General features: G+C 35.8%; 1 protein-coding gene across 1 annotated transcript; it reads left to right on the top strand.

Annotated features, from left to right (window-relative positions):
- Positions 1-299: 299 nt before the first annotated feature.
- On the top strand, positions 300-16,375 carry LOC128013098 (dihydropyrimidine dehydrogenase [NADP(+)]-like). Its single transcript, XM_052595811.1, has 5 exons — positions 300-394; positions 2,036-2,091; positions 12,357-12,472; positions 12,592-12,732; positions 14,939-16,375. Exons 1-5 carry the CDS (start codon positions 300-302, stop codon positions 15,107-15,109), a joined length of 579 nt encoding a protein of 192 aa, XP_052451771.1. The 3' UTR covers positions 15,110-16,375.
- Positions 16,376-22,377: the final 6,002 nt, after the last annotated feature.

Genomic DNA, 22,377 nt, shown 5'->3' with positions numbered 1-22,377 from the left:
TCTCTGCATGTATATATGGTATTTATTATTGTGCATGAACTTGTATATGGCAAAGCATCATTACTTTTTATTTATTTTAGTTATTGTAAGACCTATTTATATAATTAAAATTCTCAATATATTTTTGCAACAAAGAAAGCATATATTTACTGTATATTTGTATTTATTTATTGAATGATTGGTTTTAGTGAACTTTTTTATTATTGTTATCTGCATCTATGGAGGACCACAGGCGTTCAAGTTCAAGATGTTCAGAACTGTTAAAGGGATGAAAATCATTCAAAAAATTTGAACTGGTTATGAATAAGATCCTTTTATCAAACCCAATCCCAGATATCAGATATGAGCTCAGAGTCAAGATCCAAAGGTCTACGTGTCGAGTCAGGAACCAGCTGTGAGCATTTGCAAAGCGCCTGAATGCTAATCCTGTGAAAGAAGGCAGTTCTCGGGCCGACTTGGGCTGATGTCAGATCGACGATAGCGCCAGGAGATAAGTGTGTCTTATCTGCTTCCTTAAGACGCGGTGTGACTGCCATCTGAAGTGCCGTAGACACTTGCACAAAGCCGGGCTTCAAGCACTCGCTGCATATCACAGTCTCAGAGCTACAGAAGTGTAACAGACTCAATGGAAAGTGTTCGGGTGCGTGCTGACGTGCGCTTGATGAGTGAGCATAAGCTCTGCGTTATCGGCCTCGTCTGCGCCCTGCTGGTAATGAGAGAATGAATTAGATTTCTCTTAAGGTCAATTGTATTCAGCTTTTCAGAGCATGTGCGTCGTAGTACTGCTTTGATTCAGCATGCTGACGTTTGTCTTTTGAAGGATGGCACATGTTTTAATGACCACCGCTTCTCTCTCTCCCTAGATGTGCATATTTATTTGCATGTGTTTGTTTAGTGTGCATGCTGAAGTAGACATTTATGTGTGATCACAAGTAGTGATCAAGTAGTCATTAATGTGTGATCTGATATCTGAAAGATTGTAAGTTTGAATCCTACAAACCTTATATTTATTCAACAATAATAGAGTTTACTAGAAATCAAAATGATGCCCTTATTTACTCATTTACTCAAATGAATCCAGACAGATAAGCATTTTTTTGAATAAAAACAACATAAAATTATCATAAATAAAAATAAATAAAAAAATACCACTTGTCATATCACAAATCTGATGCTGTGTTTTAATTATTTATACATATTTATCTTCTTTTGGTCTTTTTGATCTCCAGAAATAATGGTGGTCCCCAAACATGTTTTCAAAAACATATTTATTTGTTAGTTTTTTTGTCTATCTATCTTTGAAAATTGTTGCATGTAAATAGTTTTTCATTATATGGCCAGTACATGCAACATTTCTGCTTTTGTGTTCCAAAATTATTTTATTTTATTTTATTTTATTTTACTATACATTAATTTAATACATTTTGTTTATAAAAATGTTTTTTTATCTATCTATCTATCTATCTATCTATCTATCTATCTATCTATCTATCTATCTATCTATCTATCTATCTATCTATCTATCTATTTATCTATTCATTCGTTCATTCATTTACTTTTTTATGTTTATAGTCTAAGGCTACCACAGAGACACTTGAATTCTCAACTGTTTCAGTGATATTTGTCAGTTGTATGAATATATGTGGTATTATTATTTTTTTTTTTATTATTATTATTTTTTTTAGCTTTAAGATTGTGCCATTCTGTTGTGATGTTGTGTGTATGTGGAGGTGTATTGTGATTTTTATTTTATACATTTTGCCCTTTTATTTATAGTGTAGTAGTAGAGAGAGGAGAGGAATGTTGGAGGACATGGAATTGGGAAATGTTGCAAGTCGGATTTAAACTTGCATTACCCTTGTGTGCACTAATCACTAGACCACAGCTCAGACGTGCACAGTTATTAAAGAAAATTGTGTTTTTCACATAGGTGTGCAGTGCAGTACCAGGACTTCACGGTGACTGAAGACTACTGCACCGATCTGAAAGCCCTGCCTTGAGGAGCTCCAGGATTGGGACGGCTTGTCGCCACCAGCGGCCCGCCATCAGAAAGGAAAGCCTGTGGCCAGACTAGAGGAAGTCAAAGGAAGGGTGAGAGTCATCACAGCTGTATTACAACACCCTTTTACTGATGATTACCCCTCCCCAACTTTCCTCTCACGTTGTTTTCCTTATTACAGTCCTCCGACATGCCATTAAGGAGCTAAACGCATTTCCCATAATTCTACAGCTTTAGAAACAAGTGCTCATTAATGCAGCATTAGCACTAAACCCGGGGACTTGCATCCATCCATTTACTTGTTGTTAGTTCGTAAAAATCCACGTAATAACAGCGCTGCCCAATACACAAAGTGGCCGCTTGCACTTGTGCAATCTCAAAGGTGAAAGAAGATTATAGAGCCGCACTTACTCGTTATGCTCCAGTTTTACCATTTTTCCTGGTAAAAGGAAGCACTTGGAGCAAAGTGAGTGCTAAGTTTAAAGTACGCCATGCAGATTGAATTTTTCCAAGTTTGAATCAAGCTTAGACTTTGGGGAAAAAATAATTGGTTCGTTTTATATCTTTTTCTTCACACATGCCATTTACATAACAGCAGCAACAAAAAAAAATATAGAATCACAAAATGAGGTTTGACAAAGGCAGCTGTTCACGCGTTTAATGGTTTGTACTTCACGTGTACGTTCAGCCCTCGGTAATCTCCCTCATTATTTGTGCACAAGGAATATTCGGCGGCATGTAAATGAGCAAACTTCAGTAAACTCCTTTCAAAGAGGCGAATTAAAGGCTTTTATCAGATCACAGCCTTTCTGCTAATACACCAGCCGAGGGAAAAGCTTTGAAGCCCGCCTAGTGTTTTCTAACGCGCTAGCTGCGACTTCTCAGCTTCTGACTGCAAGGCGGCTCAGCGCAATAGTTTAAATGCTAATGCCAAATGAGTGTTGGGGAATGAAGGAATAATACGGAAGAGAAGCAGGCAGTGATAAGTGCAAGTCATTTTCATGTCGACAGGACATTAGTGCTGAAATTGGCGCAACAATAACATTGGTGGGAAAGCCGAGGAAAGATGTGGAGTGTTGTGTAGACATACACGACGGTCCGCGTGTCCCCAGGCGGCACTGAGCTGCATTCAGGGTTCCTGCTCGAAAGAAGGAAAAGTCACTGAGCGCACGGGTCACGGGGATGTTCGCTTGACAGACGGTCTTTTGTAAACTGAGAGAGGGAAAGAAAAATCAATGAACATTAGACCATGTGAGCATTGTGCTTCATGTCTGCTATTGTACAGTCGAGCTACTTCTCTGTCAGATGAATGTGAACAGGAGAACGGATTTGTATTTTTTTAAGGAAAATGGGAGTTCTTGCAAGGTGATAAGTGATAAAAAGAAATCATTATGCAAATATTAAAAATACATTTTGTTGCCGGCGTAAATCCAAGTGCAGTTTTTTGATCTTCTGTCAAATAGGATCCTTTATCGGAAATGCATTACTAAATTACAGTACTGTTCAAAAGTTTCGGGTCAGTAAGATTTTTTATATTATTATTATTATTAAAATGCATTAAATTGGTCAAAAGTGACAGTTTTGACTTTAATAATGCCACAAAAAAATGTAAAAATAAATTAAAAAATCTATTTCAAATGCATGCTGTTCTTTTGTATTTACTATTCATCAAAAAATCCTGAATAAAATTTGGGTTTGCATAAAAAATAAGCAGCAGCCTTTCCTGTTTTGTTTGTTCGAATTGATGTGTGTGTATATATATATATATATATATATATATATATATATATATATATATATATATATATATGTTAGGGGTCCACGACTAAGGATTTTCATAGTCGAATCAGAATTTTCGAATCTTGCCGTATGTTTGGGGGCGGGGCAAAATACATTAACAAGAGTCAACTCAGACATTCGACTAACATAATTACTGATGTTAACTCACAGTGAAAATGTGTAATGAACACCTTGCAGATATAAACAGGGTAAATAATGTTTTATGTTTTGATGAACAGGTAGCTAACACTTAGCGTCGGCGAAACCATAACAATTAACAATTTTTTTTTTTTTTTACAATATTATCATTATAACGTTAGCTTAAAACGTTAGCAGTTAATATTCTGCATTTCTGTTTTGAGCTGCGCGCTAAAGATGACGAGTAGTGTGACGCATTTGATAGCAAGTATTTAATCAATGGGATTCAACTCATAATTTCATATAGAATACGCTTCGTTATTTATACAACGTAACATTAATATTAAGACTTAAGCAAAAAGGGCCTGAATGCACATGAACATCCGGGGCTTTGAATGCGAACTCCTTTTGTGGACGCGTTCTTCACGAAACAATGTGCAGAAACACAGAAGCTAAACTCAAAAAATTAATAGCATTTTAGTATAATGGTCTTCTCATTATAATTGTATGTATATAGCAGTCCCAGTCATAGTTATTAATATTCTGCATTGTAGTTTGAGCTGCTTGCGCTGAAGAGATATCACCATAGCACAACAATATATGTATATATACATATATACATTCTGAAGGTTATTCCTCATAACATCATTCTAGATTTAAAGGATAGTTTATAGTTTTATACCTTTTTATTGTGTATCTTTAATTGCTTTTCCAACTTAAAGTGTTGAGATCATTAATATCCCACGTAGTTCATCTGTACTGTATTCAAGATGTGTTTGTAGGCTAGCATAATTATGATTTGAAAAGCATCTGGTTTAAAACACACAGGTATTAATCTTATAATAGTGTGGCTCCATCTGCTCTGCTGTCTCCCTAACCAGGGTGTTATGTCGGCCCCTGACAGTGTGAAGCAAGACAACCTTGCTGAAGGCTTCATTACCATTATAGTCCTGCCAGGCAGCCAGACCGCTGTTTACAAGTGTTAATACCCCCACGGTCCGGCCTAGCCCAGAGAAAGTGAGTCAGATGACCAGCAGGCACACAAACAGGAAACAGTTTCAGTGTTGTACTGCCTGAGCGCAGCGTTTTAGAGATGGCAGCGAAAAACCAACCGCACATCCCCTGAGAGGACGACGCTCACTGCCTCGGCGAGAAGGAAAAAAACAAACTTGTCTTTCACTGAACGCTCCCTTAGGCTCTGCTTTATCAACCACAGCAACTTCTGTGCTCTCGTCTTCTTTCCTTCACGTTGTGGACCAGTCAAACTGCCTTTTTTTATTCTTTGTGGCTAACAAATTTTCTCATAGCCCTCTCTGTCCTCCATCACCCTTTCTTATCGCTTCCGACTTCAGTTTGCCGTTGTTTTTCTTCGTTTGCTCTCACTCTCTCTCTCAAGCTGTATATAAAGGGTGTCTGGGCTGGTGCTCGCGGTTCTCTGGTGAGCTGTCAGTCAGCGGAGGGGATGTCTGAGAGCGGGCTGACAGGTAATATCAGTCTGGAGCCCTTCCCTGCTTGACACAACTCACTGGAAATATAACATTGTCCAACCACAGGCTCTGCATTTCAATTCCCTGCCCATGTTGTCTTATTTGAACGTCCAAAATTGGCATTCAAATGGTCAATCTGACTATTCTAGAAGTAGTGTTTTGAAATACCTCATACTATTTTCTATTATTATTCTCACACTTTTTCACATCTAACCACTTAAGATCGACTCATTTTATGTTTGGTCTTGAGTTTTTGTATCTATAAAAAAATACAAAAAATTTTCTAGGTGGATGAAACATCTTTTAAGTCTTAATTTATATTAATGCAACAAGTTTTTACATTTAAAAAAGGATAAACTATATTACTATTATTTATTAAAAATATATATATATTTTATTGTCAAATTTACACTTCAGTATGCTGTGCCACAATGTCTTATTTCAGTGAATTAAATAAATATGTAAAGTAAATACGTCAGTGGAGGAAGCACTATGTGGGGTCTGTTCTTTATGTATGTATGTATGCATGCATGTATTTATTTATTTATTTCACTTCCTTGTATCCAAGGTTTTTATGAAAGGACAAAAAAATATATCTGTTTGAAAATGCCAACAAACTTAACCAAGCAACATTAGCTCAACCAGTTAAGAACGAGATCTATTAGACCTAACCAATGACAAATGAAATGTTTGGGAAACCCGTTTGAACACGTTCATTACTCTTGCTATTCTGTTTGGTGATCTTAGAGGCACAGAAATCACACACACTTTATCTTTTAAAGCATTTTCCCCTCAAACCCATCCCATCTTGTAATCTAGCCGCTTGATTGGAATCATGTTTATTTTAAGTGACATATGGGGTCATTTGTGCATAGAGCTGTGAACGGGCCAGAGGAGAGCAGTTTAGAGCACTGCTTTAGTGCACATTAAATATGAAGGGACTCAGCCGGCCGCTGTCCTGTTCGCCTGGCCAGAGTGAAGATGTACTGTTATTGCCGAGCAATTGTCCGACTGCTCAATGGGGTCTTTCATTAGCCCTCGCTCATATCTGACCCATGAGATGCTGGCCAATCACAATGCATAACACACTGCTAGCGTTGTTCAGGGAGGTTTCAGTGCCCCAAAAGTGTTATGGGCTAAAAGCAACGGTTTGACGCTAAATTACCATTGAATAAATGTATGGCCATTACGTTTACATCAATTTTATATCTGCATAAAATCCAGATATAGTACATAGTTTTAATTGAATTTAGTAGTTGCTCGGAGTTATGATTCATAATGATGTATGTGTGTGTCTGTGTGTTTTATATAATATATAACTCTCTCTCTCTCTCTCTCAAATATATATATATATATATATATATATATATATTTATTTATTTATTTATATTATATAATATATATTTATATATTGTGGCTGTCAATCAATTAAAATATTTAATTGCGATTAATCGCATAATTGCCATGAGTTAAATTGCGATTAATCACAACTTAATCGCACATTTTTATGTTCAAAATGTACCTTAAATTAATACTTTTCAACTTTTTAATACTATAATCAACATGGCCATGAACAAATATGGATGCATTATGTAATATGTTTAATAAACATTGCATTAAACTGTTTTCACTCTATAACCAAATGAATATTAAAAATAGTGACTGAAACGCTGCCCATTAAGTCTACATAACCAGCTCACCCTGATTTATAATTGAGCAGTCATCTGATAAATCAATGTGCTGTGATTTCGGCTATATTTGCATGTAAAATTAGAGTAGCAACAGTTCAGGTTTAACTGAAATCACATCTCCTCAGCCACTCGCTGAACAGAGCAGATGCAGAGAGAGTGAGGTGTGTGCGCAGCAGGAAAGAGAGACCTTGTGCTTGTGCGGCATTACTGGCGAGTCTCAGAAAGTAAATAAGGCTCGGGCAAACCCTGAAGAATGGTCAATAGGCGCTTTTTGAAAAAATAAAATAAAAAGGTTGCTAGAGGGGTATGACAAGTCGGTAGCCTGTTGGTAACCCTGTCAGCATCTCCATCAATTTCTAAAACTACAGGCTAGGCCATGGGTCAAACAGAAAATTTGTGCTTCGTTAATTGCATGTTAATATAATTAGTGCAAAATGTGTTAATATTGCATATACACACAGGCACACATAGCCATATAGGCTTTTGTATGGTGGATATTAAAGAGATGAAAAAATGAAAATTCTGTCATTAATTACTCACGCTTATGTCGTTTCAAACCCGTAAGACCTTCATTCATCTTTGGAACACAAATTAAAATATTGTTGATGAATTCTGAGAGCTCTGAACCTCCCGTATGCTGTTCTGTGTCAGTTGCGCCACACAGATAAGTTGTCTACATTATTTACACTTTGATTTGAAAGAAAACACCGTATCCGTGTGGCGTGCCTGACACAGAATAGTTCAGTGGATACTCTCCAAAATGGCGAATGACGCGGAGGAGACGAATTGTTAAATAAAGTCGTTATTTTTGTTTTCTTTATGCAAAAAAGTATTCTTAATACTATGAATTAATTATATTGATAATTAATGTGTGGGTGTGTGTATTTACTATATATGTCATTAATACTAGCACTATAAGTGTATATTAATTTTAGTTTTAGTAATTCAACTTCAGCTTATTTCACTTAGTTTGAAATAACATTTCTAATTTTCATTCATTTTTCAAGTTTATGTTTGTCATGTAATATTTATATTTTATTTTATTTCAATTACCACTTTATATATATATATATATATATATATATATATATATTCACTCTTATTCACCTATTATTATTATTAATAATAATACATTAATACATAAACATTTTATAAATTTTATATATATATATATATATATATATATATATATATATATATATATATATATATATATATATATATCACTTTTTATTTTATTTATCATTAACCAAAATAATTTGCTCATCACAAAAAAAAAATATAATTCATTAAAAAAAATTGGATCAATGGCAACATAAGAGATGACTATAGTTGTTTTGGTCTCCAGTAATTATTGTCTCCTTTTTGTAATATTGTGTTCTGTATAAACAATAAGTTGAATAAAGCAGGCCGTCTGTCACCTAAATTAATCTTTGTTCAGTTGATGTGTGCAATGTGTTGTTTACAAATTTGAGAGGACGGTACAAGTGAGAAAAAGTGTGTGTACTATTAAGAAGAAAAAAAAAAACAATGCATCCAATTAGGAGAGTGTCTCTGATAGCTGAAAACACAGGACTAGCATTTGGGGTGGTGGACGTCACCCAGTACTTTTCATTAAACCCGTACACAGCTCGATGACTTTTCAATAGCAGGCCACAAAATTCCTACACAACAAATAAGCGAGGATGATGCACGGCATTCTGGGAGTTCGGAGTTGAAAGCTTTGCCTTAATGAGCTTAAGAGAATGTCTTGCTCCCTTTGAGTCGCGCCCGAGGCCGGGGTCTTAACTTTCGCTGTCTCCCAGGGCATCCCCTCTCTGTCTGCCGTTTATGCCGGTTCACCCAAAAGCCTCTCGCAGCGTCATGAAGAAACAGCAATGAGATGAAGGAAAAACACTGTGGTTGGAAAAGACTTTGTGCTGTCCCGGGTTCAAATTAATGAGGGTTGAACGCTCTTGAGATAAATTTAGGTTTTCATATTTAATTATAACCTTCTGCAGTGGTTGAGTGCGGATAAATCACACGATTATTGTGCTTCAGGGTTGTTTATAGCATTCTTTATGGCTTTTATTTTTGACTCATGAGTTGATATCTTTTCCTAATGGCAATGAGCAGTTGAAAGAGCAATAAGGCTTAATAGTTGGATCGTATGAAGTGCTCGACTGGGAAACGACTGCCTCTGCTTTGAACCTGCGTCGCTCTTTCATGTAGGTAGTATCAGTCTTTGAGTTTTTCACCTTCAGACTTGTTGCTTGACACGTGCTCTCTGTGTCTGAAGATATCAGATGAGCGAAAGATTAACATCTTTTGATCAGCTATCGCGCTGACATCCACTCTGACATTAAATGAATGTTTTATTTTGTATATGTGACGAAAAACGATATTCAAACGCACAGTCTAACTCACGCGCCAAGAAATGTCATCTGCTGGCTCCGCTTGAACCGTAATGTGGAATATCTTTAGATCTGATTGTAGTTTGATCTGGGATGTGGTTGTGAGATGCGTGTTTCCCAGGTTTGGAGTCAAGCGCTACAGGGATACTTCATGTAAAAATGAACTTTCTGTCATCAGTTATTCACCCTCTTATTCATATATATATATAATTAAAAATAAATAAATAAATAAATATATAAATTTACTTTAAGGAGTATATTGATATAATTTATCGATTTTATTTTATTTAACTTTTTCAAAATGTCGTTTTATCTCCAGTAAAATGTAAAGATTTACATCATAAAAATGATACCTGGTAGATGCAACAAAATGTTTTAAAATATGTTTTAACAAATTATTTTATTTATTTATATATTTATTTTGTTTTGTTTTGTTTTGTTTTATGTTTTATGTTTTATGTTTTATGTTTTATGTTTTATGTTTTTTGTTTTGGTTTTGTTTGGTTTTGTTTTGTTTTGTTTTGTTTGGTTTGGTTTTGTTTTGTTTTGTTTTGTTTTGTTTTGGTTTTGGTTTTGTTTTGTTTTTATTGGACTTGTCAGTTAGTGGGAGTTATTAGTTTTTTTTCTCCAGTAAAATGTAAAGATTTACTCCATGAAAATGTTACCTGCCAGATTTTTCACATTTCAGCATTTATAGTATTTAATTTTCCAGTATTTAATTAAAAGATTTCTCCATATTCATCCATGGAGGCTGGATTGGCCCTGAATATCTACTGACATAGAACCACCAAGAAGTGTAGAAATCCTATGGGTAAAGTTTGTGGACCAGTAAAGACCAGCAAAATAAATCAACTACCATATTCCAAAAAGCTGCCAAGACCTGGTTTTTCTAGCATGGTGAGGATTGTCTCGGAGAATCCAATAAGTGAAGACGTCCCGGCTCTCTTCGAGACGCCCACTGAGAGAGTGTGAAGTGGCCGAAATCATGTTTTCTGTCGACACACTCCTGCTGAATCCATCAACGGGAGAATCTTCCACCCACAATTCCGAGCGAGCCGGCAATCCCTGTTCGTCGCCACGGTAATGTCTTAAGCCTGAATGGCAAATGAATATTTTTGCAAATATATTGCATGATTTTACAGTACAGGGCCTTCAAAAGATACAAAAGTGGTAAACCAAGGACAATAATCTCTCAGAAATCATTGTGCGTGACCTACATCAGTTTTCATTTTACTTTTTATGCACAAGTGATTTCGACAACGTGCGCAGCTGCTTCGGGGGCTGTGGATGTAATATCGATCGTGCGTGCTTGCCAATAAGTTTTCTTTCTTTTAACATTAAAGCATCGCCTCGCGCAAAACGCCACAAACCTGAAGTCTCACCTCCGTGTGGAATGAAAGCGGTTTAAGCCCGGAGCAGATTAGACTCTAAACCTGTGTGTTGACAGAAGGGATCTCATTAATTTTCAAGGATGAAAAAGAGTAGCCACTCCTCAGAAGGGAGCAGCGTGTGTCTTTAATGCCTTTGTTTTGCTCTCCATGAGCGTGTGTACTTCTCTGATGGTCTAATGAGGGACGCAGCGCTCATGCTTTGGCACACATGGCATCTGAAGCCCAGTGAATCAGTAATCACTAGTAAGCGTAAATACCCGTCTCCTTGGTGAGAGCATCTTAAAGGAGAACACATGGCACTGCGTGAAAGGAAGTACGTAATTGAGTATGTCAGGAAATATAATTGGTTACCTCAAAGAAAACACAACCAAATCACCAAATGATATCAGGCATCTGGTTTTGGAGAGCATATAGTATAGCAAATGTCCAGAAAAGAACATGGACCACAAAGAATCCCACCAATTTTTTTTTTTTTTTTTTTTTTTAATTCCTTAATTTAATTGCTAGAACAAGTGTTATTTTAATATAATTTATATAAAAGTATATACTATATGCTATAATGATTTATATTATACTGTTATAGTATTTATTAATGTTTTAAATTATAATAATTACAATAATTTTATTTATACAGTTATATTTAATATTATAATTAATAGTAATAATTATTATATTTATTGAATTAATTCGGTTAGGCTTGAGATGCGTCATTACTGATTCACTGGGCTTCAATAAGGGTTAATATTATTTATATATCATAAATAATATTAACCCTTATTTCTTTACTATTATTTATAAAATGTTATATTATTATTATTATTATTATTATTATTATTATTAATAATAATAATAATAATAATAATAATAATAATAATAATAATAATAATAATAATAATAATGATAATAAATATATTATTTAATATTATTGTAACTTAGTTTTAGTTAGATGCCAAGGAAACATTTTTATTATTAGGTTTTTTTAATACTTATATTGTGTTTTATACCAGCTGTATTTCAATTACTGAAAACTATTTTTAATAGTTTTAATTTTTGTTTTAGTTAACAACAACGACACTTAGTATTATTTATACTGTATACTATTATAGTATTTATTAATATTTTATTATCAGTGTAGTAGTATAATATACTTATTTCAGTTACTGTAGATCAAAAGCAAAGCAACATTTCTATTTTTTTTGTTCTAGTGTTTTATTTGCAACTAATGTTTTTTATTTAAATTAAATTAAAATTAAATTTTTCATTTAGCAGACGCTTTTATCCAAAGCGACTTACAGTGCATTCAGGCTATCAATTTTTACATATCATGTGTTCCCGGGGAATCGAACCCCCAACCTTGCACTTGCTTGCTCGCAGTGATCTACCAGTTGAGCTACAGGAGCACAGTTTAATTTAATATTTATTATTTGTGTGTGCAGTTAATTCTGTTTGTTTCTTGTTCCCCAATACTGTCTACCCAGTTTTGGCCTGTACCTGCAGGAAAAGAAGGAAGCGATTGCAACCACAGAAAGAAACTGAGAGAATTTACACCAAAAGGAGAGTTTACTCTCCCAAGGGACCTGTGCCAAGAGTTAAAGTATGTTTACTTATATTATACACTTGCTTACATATCGTTAGAGCTCAGAAACTATTTTTCTCCTCAAGACCTTTGACCTTCGGTCTGAAGTTCCCATATGTTTGTGTTTTTACACTCAGAATGTGATAGCCGAAGATCTGCAACACATCGGCGCCTATCAAGAGCTCAACACTGAGGAGCAAGTGCAAGCTTTCATCGATCCGAAGAAGTGCGTTAACTGCGGGAAGTGTTACATGACCTGTAATGACGCTGGATACCAGGTGCGTACCTCCCTCCGTCCGCCCACTGCCTGTTTGTTCCCACACAGACCCATAGCTCCTAGCCTCTGGCTCTTCAATTACAGCTCCTGGCTTCTCCAGGTCTCAAAGACTCCAGACAGTCCTTTATAAACTGAGAAAGAACTATTTCCAACTCTCAACAACCAGTGGTTATCACTTATAGCTAACAGAATATGGCTTACATTAACAAAAAACAATACAATATTTAGCCTAGCGGTTAGCATACATGCGTAGCAGACTCTAAATACTGAAGTGAATACTAAAACTGCTTTATCAAATACTAAACTAAACCAATATACCAATATTAATTGGGTTAATGATTCCACCCTGACATACATGTACATAAAAAAAAAAAAAAGAGTACTGCTATGATGCATCTTACCGGCAGGCTAAAGACATCTCATTAGCACACATGGTTTTCCCTTTAGAGACTGTAATGAATATTAGCGCTGAAAACTGCGATGTCCCCTTGTGCTTCAGCCTGCAGGAGAACGGCAAGTGGGATGGCTCTGACAGTTTTATTAAAGTATTCATCTCACCCTCTCCTGTTAAATAAATGTCCTTTGCAATTTATCACGAGGGTATTGATGAAGTAGAGTGCGGGTTTTATCAAAGCATTAATTGTTCACAGTGACGCTCATTGTCTGTGAGTGGATCTCTAAGAGGAATTACACATTATTAATGCTTTCTAATATAGAGGAGCATTCATCAAAATAATGTGTCACGATCAAATAGGTGGCCCATCAAGCAATACAAAACAGCACTCTGTTGTGCTAGCAGCAATCCGGTTATGTCTGAAAAGGTGCGCATACTCGATTCCACCTGCCAAAATAATGTCTAATCTTCCTGCTGTACAAACACAACACTTCACAGATTGTATGAACAGTCTAATATAACGTTTAGATTGATGGCCATCATTCCTCTTCTCTGTAATGTATGCACATAAAAAGTTACATGTTGCATAAAGGAAATGAAGCCTATTTAAGGCCCATTAAAGATTTTTCATTTTGTGAATTTTTTTAAGACAACTACACAGATTTCCCTCTAGAATTCCTGGTAATGTTGTAATAACTTTGAGTTTGATGACAATGAAATGTAATTTGTAAAATTTGTAAATGTAAAATTATATGACAATCATTATAATAATTACATTAATAATAATTACATATTGGTGATTGATTAATATGATGATTATAATTATTTTGTTAATTAGCATTTTCTAAACCAGCTTAAACTTTTAGCTTTGAGGGTTTTTTTTATTATAATTAATATTTTTTTTTGCATTTTCATCAATTGTAAGTTTGTACTTTATTACAGCCAAAATCATTATTTAACAATAATTATAATAAATTTATTGTTGTTGTTTCCATTATTATTGCTGTTTTTCATTATTTATAAACCAGCTTCAAATTTATTTATTTTTTTATCAAAAAGAAATATAATTTGCTTTACAATTTCCTTTTTATACAGTAATTTTGTACTTTATTACAGAAAATAAATATTAGTAATAATAATAAATGTAATACATTTTTAAAAAATAATGTTTTTGTAAAAATTTTATTTTTAATATTATTATTATTATTAAATTTAAGAATAAGTCATCACTTTAATAGAGTAAATTTGTACTTTATTGCAATAATATGATTATTTTGATATTAGTAAATTATTAATAATAATAATTTTATAATTAGGCTAAAAATAAAAAACAGATACTATAAATGTTATCATGGTGTTTAAATAGGATTTACATTTTAATTATTTTGAACATTTTATTGTAATATTTGTGCAATGTTTGTTTTTTTTGTTTTTTTTTTGTCATTTTTGTATTACAACATTAAAATAATATAATTATATTATTAAAAGTAAAGCATTGAAAGGCAGATTCTAAAAATTGTGCCATTGCATATAAATACCTTTTAAATACATCATTGTTTTGTTGTTTTCTCTTTTGCATTAGGATAATGAGAATTGTGGCCTAATTAAATAAAAAATGTCACAATACAATACACCCCAAAATGGCAAATATTTTGGCAAATGTTTTCTTTATTTTTTATTTTTTTTGTGTGAAATATGACATGTTCCTTACAGGTTTCACACATCCGGGTGCTCCGGTGGAGGGACATCTAGTCGTAGCTGGTTGTCGCCCCTGCTGAGGATATAACGATTCTAATGTCTCTGTGTCTTGCAGGCCATTGTGTCTGACCCCGAGACTCATCTCCCCATGATTCAGGACAGCTGCAGCGACTGTACTCTGTGCCTCAGCGTCTGCCCCATCATCGACTGCATCAAGATGGTTACCAGGACAACCCCTTATGTGCCAAAGCAAGGCCTCCTTCAAGCCGTGGAGCCCGTGTGCTGACAGAAAACCCCAGACAAAACAAAAAGTCTACATCACAGCACTGAATTTACTCTGTAATTGCAGTGTGAAGAATTAACTTTGTTGTGGGGTGGGGGGGACAAATAATTAGATTGAAAAAAAAATAATTGCCTTATTTTCAGGAGCCAATTATCCAGAAATAATCTTAGGGGGTGTTATTTTGAAACAATAGCGAGGCGATCTGTCGAGGTGAAGTTTCTGCCTCTCATTCTCTGAGGGCTGATGGAAATGAATCTGGCTGTTTATGCAGATGTGGGAAGACCACGCGTATCCTTTAACAAGAGCCACAATGATGGATCGTCCACTACATCCAGAACAGAATGCAATCACATATACAAGAGCTGCTGATGGGAAATGAGGAAATGAATGGATTTTAATTGAATGGTGGATGGTTGGGCTCCGAATCACACTCGATGTTGTTTTCCATAACGCATGATGATTAGAAAAGGTTTGTTTGATGTTATACATGCTATATTGTATGCAAAAAGCCAGTATACTTCTACAACTAAACCTGAAGTAGTAGTTACCTCATTGACATGGATTTAATGTATTTCCCTCAAAGCCTTAATAACAAATGGTTGATTTTGATTGCATTAGCCATCTGGACAGGGTCATTTAGAGAGCCGGTCTACCTCGGTAATATGCTGAACATTTCGAGTAAAGGTCATCTATGACTATTTCCAGACATTAGAGATGAAGACTAGCTGTTATTCATCTTGGACCCAAAAGGTCAAGTCTGACCACCTCTATCTCTACAAATACACGGCCCATCCGTACCGCACATACAAGCCCCTAGCTTGCTCTCTATGAAGCAGACGATCAAACACAGTGATGGCCGTGCACTTGTCCTTAACAATGATGAATGAATCACATGAAGAAATGTCTTGGTCATATCTCAGCCCCAAAACATACAAAATCGTAGCCCATTACATAAGAAAATGATTATTAATTTTGAAAATTCTCATTACTGTAATGTGGAAAATCAGTAACTGTCTTCTTGTGTGCATACATTTTATTTATTTATTTTTTTCATATGAAAGTTATGAGAAATGTGCTTAACTGACAAAAATTAAACAAATAAATAAATACAGAATTACAAATATTTCAGGTTATACTTTACATCCCTCAGGTCATAATTTACCTCGAATATGTATTATAGTTTATTAAAAGTAGCATTAATTAAATAAACATACAATTAAATGGTAAAAACAACAAATACAACCAATATTTACAAATAATATTTAAAATACCCCCCCAAAAAAATATATATATATATAAGTATATATGTTCTACATTAATTTTGTGTAACATTTTGTATCATATTAAGGTCTGAGAATTATGGGGAAAATATGCTTAATTTATAATAATAATAATAATGATAAATATTTTAAGTTATACTTAAAAATTATATATTACCTATACCTATACAGTATTGTTCAAAATAATAGCAGTACAATGTGACTAACCAGAATAATCAAGGTTTTTCGTATTTTTTTTATTGCTACGTGGCAAACAAGTTACCAGTAGGTTCAGTAGATTCTCAGAAAACAAATGAGACCCAGCATTCATGATATGCACGCTCTTAAAGCTGTGCAATTGGGCAATTAGTTGAATTAGTTGAAAGGGGTGTGTTCAAAAAAATAGCAGTGTGGCATTCAATCACTGAGGTCATCAATTTTGTGAAGAAACAGGTGTGAATCAGGTGGCCCCTATTTAAGGATGAAGCCAACACTTGTTGAACATGCATTTGAAAGCTGAGGAAAATGGGTCGTTCAAGACATTGTTCAGAAGAACAGCGTACTTTGATTAAAAAGTTGATTAGAGAGGGAAAAACCTATAAAGAGGTGCAAAAAATGATAGGCTGTTCAGCTAAAATGATCTCCAATGCCTTAAAATGGAGAGCAAAACCAGAGAGACGTGGAAGAAAACGGAAGACAACCATCAAAATGGATAGAAGAATAACCAGAATGGCAAAGGCTCAGCCAATGATCACCTCCAGGATGATCAAAGACAGTCTGGAGTTACCTGTAAGTACTGTGACAGTTAGAAGACGTCTGTGTGAAGCTAATCTATTTTCAAGAATCCCCCGCAAAGTCCCTCTGTTAAAAAAAAGGCATGTGCAGAAGAGGTTACAATTTGCCAAAGAACACATCAACTGGCCTAAAGAGAAATGGAGGAACATTTTGTGGACTGATGAGAGTAAAATTGTTCTTTTTGGGTCCAAGGGCCACAGGCAGTTTGTGAGACGACCCCCAAACTCTGAATTCAAGCCACAGTACACAGTGAAGACAGTGAAGCATGGAGGTGCAAGCATCATGATATGGGCATGTTTCTCCTACTATGGTGTTGGGCCTATTTATCGCATACCAGGGATCATGGATCAGTTTGCATATGTTAAAATACTTGAAGAGGTCATGTTGCCCTATGCTGAAGAGGACATGCCCTTGAAATGGTTGTTTCAACAAGACAATGACCCAAAACACACTAGTAAACGGGCAAAGTCTTGGTTCCAAACCAACAAAATTAATGTTATGGAGTGGCCAGCCCAATCTCCAGACCTTAAGCCAATTGAGAACTTGTGGGGTGATATCAAAAATGCTGTTTCTGAAGCAAAACCAAGAAATGTGAATGAATTGTGGAATGTTGTTAAAGAATCATGGAGTGGAATAACAGCTGAGAGGTGCCACAAGTTGGTTGACTCCATGCCACACAGATGTCAAGCAGTTTTAAAAAACTGTGGTCATACAACTAAATATTAGTTTAGTGATTCACAGGATTGCTAAATCACAGAAAAAAAATGTTTGTACAAAATAGTTTTGAGTTTGTACAGTCAAAGGTAGACACTGCTATTTTTTTGAACACACCCCTTTCAACTAATTGCCCAATTGCACAGCCTTAAGAGCGTGCATATCATGAATGCTGGGTCTCATTTGTTTTCTGAGAATCTACTGAACCTACTGGTAACTTGTTTGCCACGTAGCAATAAAAAATATACTAAAAACCTTGATTATTCTGGTTAGTCACATTGTACTGCTATTATTTTGAACAATACTGTATATATAATTTTGGCTTAAAAAGTATACAGATTTAAAAAATGTCATTCAGATTCTTGTTTCATAAAGCTGTAACACTAATTTACTGTAACAATAATTTGCTTAGTCCTATCTCTAAGCCAATTTATAGTAATATGTACTTATCTGTAATTGCACACTTGTGGACTTGCATATTAATAAAAAGTCTGGTTGTCAATCTTATTTGACTAGCACTATTGACTATTGTAAGCAATTCCCTGATGTACTGTATTAATACTGTAATAACGGTTGGGGTTAATGAGGGCAACCTGCACATCGCCAGCACATGAAAAACGTTTGAAGGAGACTGAAATAATTGAGGTCCCGCGTTCACCTACGAGGGTGGCAGTTCATATTTGTTATGTAGATGTCACGTAGTCTGTGTTGTTTACAGACGGGTGGAAGCCGAACGCTGCCGGCTGGTTTGATTAGTCGCCAGGCAGATCACAGTCTGCCAATAAATCGGGTTCCACTCTGAAGCGGGCCCCGAGTCTCGGCTTCAGAGGTTACAGGTTAGTGTAAATGTTTACTTCCTCATTGGCTGGCTGGTGAGATAATTAGAATGACATTTTGCATGGTCGCAGTGCAGGATGCGCGACGCACCCCCTTCTCTTGCGTCGTAGCGCACATCATTAAAAATCAACATGGCATCAATCTCGCACCAGTGGTGTGAACTCGAGGCCAGTGCAAACGATCATCAGTGCCGTATTAAACCGGCGGCGGTGGAGCGTGTGGGTGTGCTGACGTGTCTCCTTTGCAGAGATGACGAGGGTGCTGGCCTTAGAACTCTCTTCAGCAGCCAGACATTTCTAAAAAGTCCTGTCTGCTTGTTAAAGCACATGCTGAAGAACAGCATAATTGTGCTTGCCACAAACAAACACATTCATTAATGCATTCTGCCTACTAGCTGCATGGCCAACTTATCAGGATTCACAGGCAGCCGCAGAAATATGGTTTGAAGTGTTCAGGTGAATGGAATCTTAAACTATTTGAGATTAAAATCTTCTTTGATTGATTGTACCTCCATTAATGTTAATGATGTTCTGAAAAACATTGCTCTTCTGTTCAGGTCACAGCGGTATCCTCTCTGTGGCGGGCGAGGGTCACGCAGCTTGAACATGGCTAACCGTGAGGTTTTTGTCATGCATGCTTTCCCATTAGCTTTGGCTTTAATTTCAATCCATTGTCTAACGTCTGGATTTGAGCCAAGAGTCAGAGTGGAATTTAAATGATGATCCACTAGGCTGCTTTTCTAATATTTGAAAGATCTGTGTGTGTGTGTGTCAGTATAATGTATTTACATGCACTTCTTTTCCAAAAATTCAGTGTGTATGTTCAGTTCTCCATGACCATTTGACACTACGAAATAAAGGTATAGTTCAAAATGAAAACGAGTTGTCTATTATTTTGACAGTTGTGCCCAAAATTGTGGGAAGTCGAATAAACTCAAATAAACTTCTTTATTAAATCAGCATTAATTAAATGCAATACAAAAACTGTCAAAAATAATACACATATTATTTACAAAAATATTAAATATTGATATATTTTTATATATCTAATAATGAGAACTACAAGGGAAATATGCTTAACTCTTTCCCCACCAAACACAGAGTTTTCAGTTATTCATGAGACGACGCTTCTCCGCCAAACATGTCATTTTCAGCGTTTCCGTGTTTTACACATTATACACCCGGGGGCGCTACTACGCATCTCCTGAATTAATCTAGAGTGTGCCGATTAAAAACACAGACGAGGAAGACACAGAAACAAGTGCTTTCATATGTCTACATATGGATATGCAAAATAATGCGACCATCAACATTAAGCCACATGAAAACTGCCTAATGTTACCGAGTTAAATATGGATCGAGGAAGTGGGAAAGGCCTGTACAAGCTTTGGCAGTGCTGATGGAAGCCATCTACTGCATCTTTGCTTTGTTAATAGTACTGGATATGAAAAAAATGTAGTATTTCTCAGCTATTTGCTCAAATTGTCACTTTTTATGAAACCTGTCTACATTCGAGTGTTGATAAAAAAAAAAAGAAAACTTGAAACAAAAATAAAACTTTTACAGATTTTAGTGGAAATCAGCTAAAATTGTATATATATATATATATTGTTGTAATGAAAAATATCAGTTCATACTTGACAATAAATATATAAAACATTTATTTTTATTCAGTTTTCCATGGCTGTTTGACCTTCTGACCTTTTGTATTAAAGGGTCAATAAAAAACACCAATTCTACCATTTTACTCACTCTCAAGGTCATTCAAATCTGTATGAATTTCTTCTGCAGAACAAAAAATTGTGTTTGAATGAATTTTTTAAATGGTCACCAAACCATTTTGGTTTCCATTGATTTCTGTTCCAGTGACAAATATTTTCTTATAAGTTCTACTGAAGAAAGAAAGTCATACAGGTTTGGAATTACCTGAAGGAGAGTAAATGATAACAGAAATTAAATTTTCTTCAGTTTTTGGGTGAACTATCTTCATAAACGATATACCTTTAAATTAGCTATTTGTGCTGCTGTACCTTTAAGACAATCTTATGCGGTATACAGGTCATGGGTTTGATTCCTATGAACCAATAAACTGCATACTTTAAAAAATTTAAATTTGCTTTGGGTGAAAATGTGTTGAATGATGTAAATGGAAATTCACTCCATTACCTAAGCAGTGCATGTTCAAAAAGGTAAATTCAGTATTTTCGTGTTTTCTGCCAGTGTACATCTCAGCAAGAATGAGGTCTGGTGTTACTCCGGGATCTTGTGCAACGGTCTGAAACGTCAGTGGTGGACATCATTTATCAGGACAGCTGTAATAAACAGAAACATTAGCTCAGAGCTTCATATTTGTCCCCCACCGTCGTTCGATACAATATCTCGCCTCTGTCTTCACTGAGCAGGAGTGGGATGTGTGCTGAGAAATTGTTGTGTCTGACATTTGGAAATTCCAGGCTTAAGTGACAAATGAATTAGTTCCCAGCACCTTCTCTTTAATTGATGCGAGTAGCCCGCACCTCTCCACTCTCTAAAAACAGCCAGGTATCGTGTTGTGACAGAAAAAGAGCTGCCAGAGTCTGCAGCTTCACGGCCGTACCGACAGGACTTGAATGCTGAGGTTATGAAGACTCACCCGTATTGTTGTCTGGCCCATTTTCTGATAGTGAGCTTAGCCTAACAGCTGGTTTGGTGAGTTATTGTTGAAGCCGGTCGACTGTTCTGTGGTGTTTGCACGGCGCAGTCAGAACAGGAGTTTGACATGCATTGTGAAGCGTCTTTGTGGAGCCATGCTCGTGCATGGAGGAGGAGGTGGGTGCGATCTGAGAGAAAGAATGCATTTCTAGCTATGCTTCAAAAGGACACGGTCCCCAGAACATGCTAGTAATGGAAGATCCACTGTACTGTGTAATAATCAATTTGATTTCTTGTGTGTGTGTGAACAGAAGCGATCTCATCTTCCTATCAAAGGCCCAGAGTAAACTCCATGTTGTAATTGTGCCGGCAGTTTTCTCCAAAGACTGTAAAGGATTTTTCAAACATAAACATTTTTGTCTGATTTTCTACCTATCTCTCTCTCTCTCTCTCTCTCTCTCTCTCTCTGTGTGTGTGTGTGTGTGTGTGTGTTTGTGTCTGTACTTGACTAGTTACATAAAAGCCCATTGGGTGTTGGTGGGTGTGTTTGAGGACACTCTGATACCAGAGCTTAACAGGTAAAGGTCACTGAGATGAGATGGAAATACCAGTGAACAGAGCCTAAGGAGGAAGGACAGGATGGTATTTGGTCCTGCTGATTCAGGACTTGATCTCATCATGTGTGTGTTTCACTGGAAACTTGGTGTACATAGCGTCGTACCGGTGAGTCTCAACAGAGGGCGCTACACAAATCCACTCACACAGACAGATGGACACGGCTAAACTAATTCATCATTCTGTTACACAGACCTGCATAGTGTTGCAAGTTTTTAGCACTTTTCCTAAACTGCTACTTTAATATCTGGGTCCAGTGAAATGTTTAAGCTTTTAAATTAATCACAGATGCAGGCGTTTTCACACTCTGTGGTAATGAGGGAGACAGAGGTAGTCTGGAGAAGGTGCCAAGTATCCCGACTGGTGTGCGAATGTGAGGATTTCATCCTCCCTGTATGTTATAGCTAACATCTGTCAGATT

This window comes from Carassius gibelio, chromosome B24 (assembly GCF_023724105.1).
Source record: "Carassius gibelio isolate Cgi1373 ecotype wild population from Czech Republic chromosome B24, carGib1.2-hapl.c, whole genome shotgun sequence".
NCBI lineage: Eukaryota > Metazoa > Chordata > Actinopteri > Cypriniformes > Cyprinidae > Carassius > Carassius gibelio.
This window is presented reverse-complemented; position numbering and strand designations above follow the sequence as displayed.

Excerpts from the sequence above, each read along its gene's own strand:
- LOC128013098 (XM_052595811.1), top strand. The coding sequence starts at position 300 with ATGAATAAGATCCTTTTATCAAACCCAATCCCAGATATCAGATATGAG. Across the intron at positions 2,092-12,356 it reads TAGAGGAAGTCAAAGGAAGG|TTTTGGCCTGTACCTGCAGG; the intron begins GTGAGAGTCATC and ends CTGTCTACCCAG. Across the intron at positions 12,733-14,938 it reads GTAATGACGCTGGATACCAG|GCCATTGTGTCTGACCCCGA; the intron begins GTGCGTACCTCC and ends TGTGTCTTGCAG.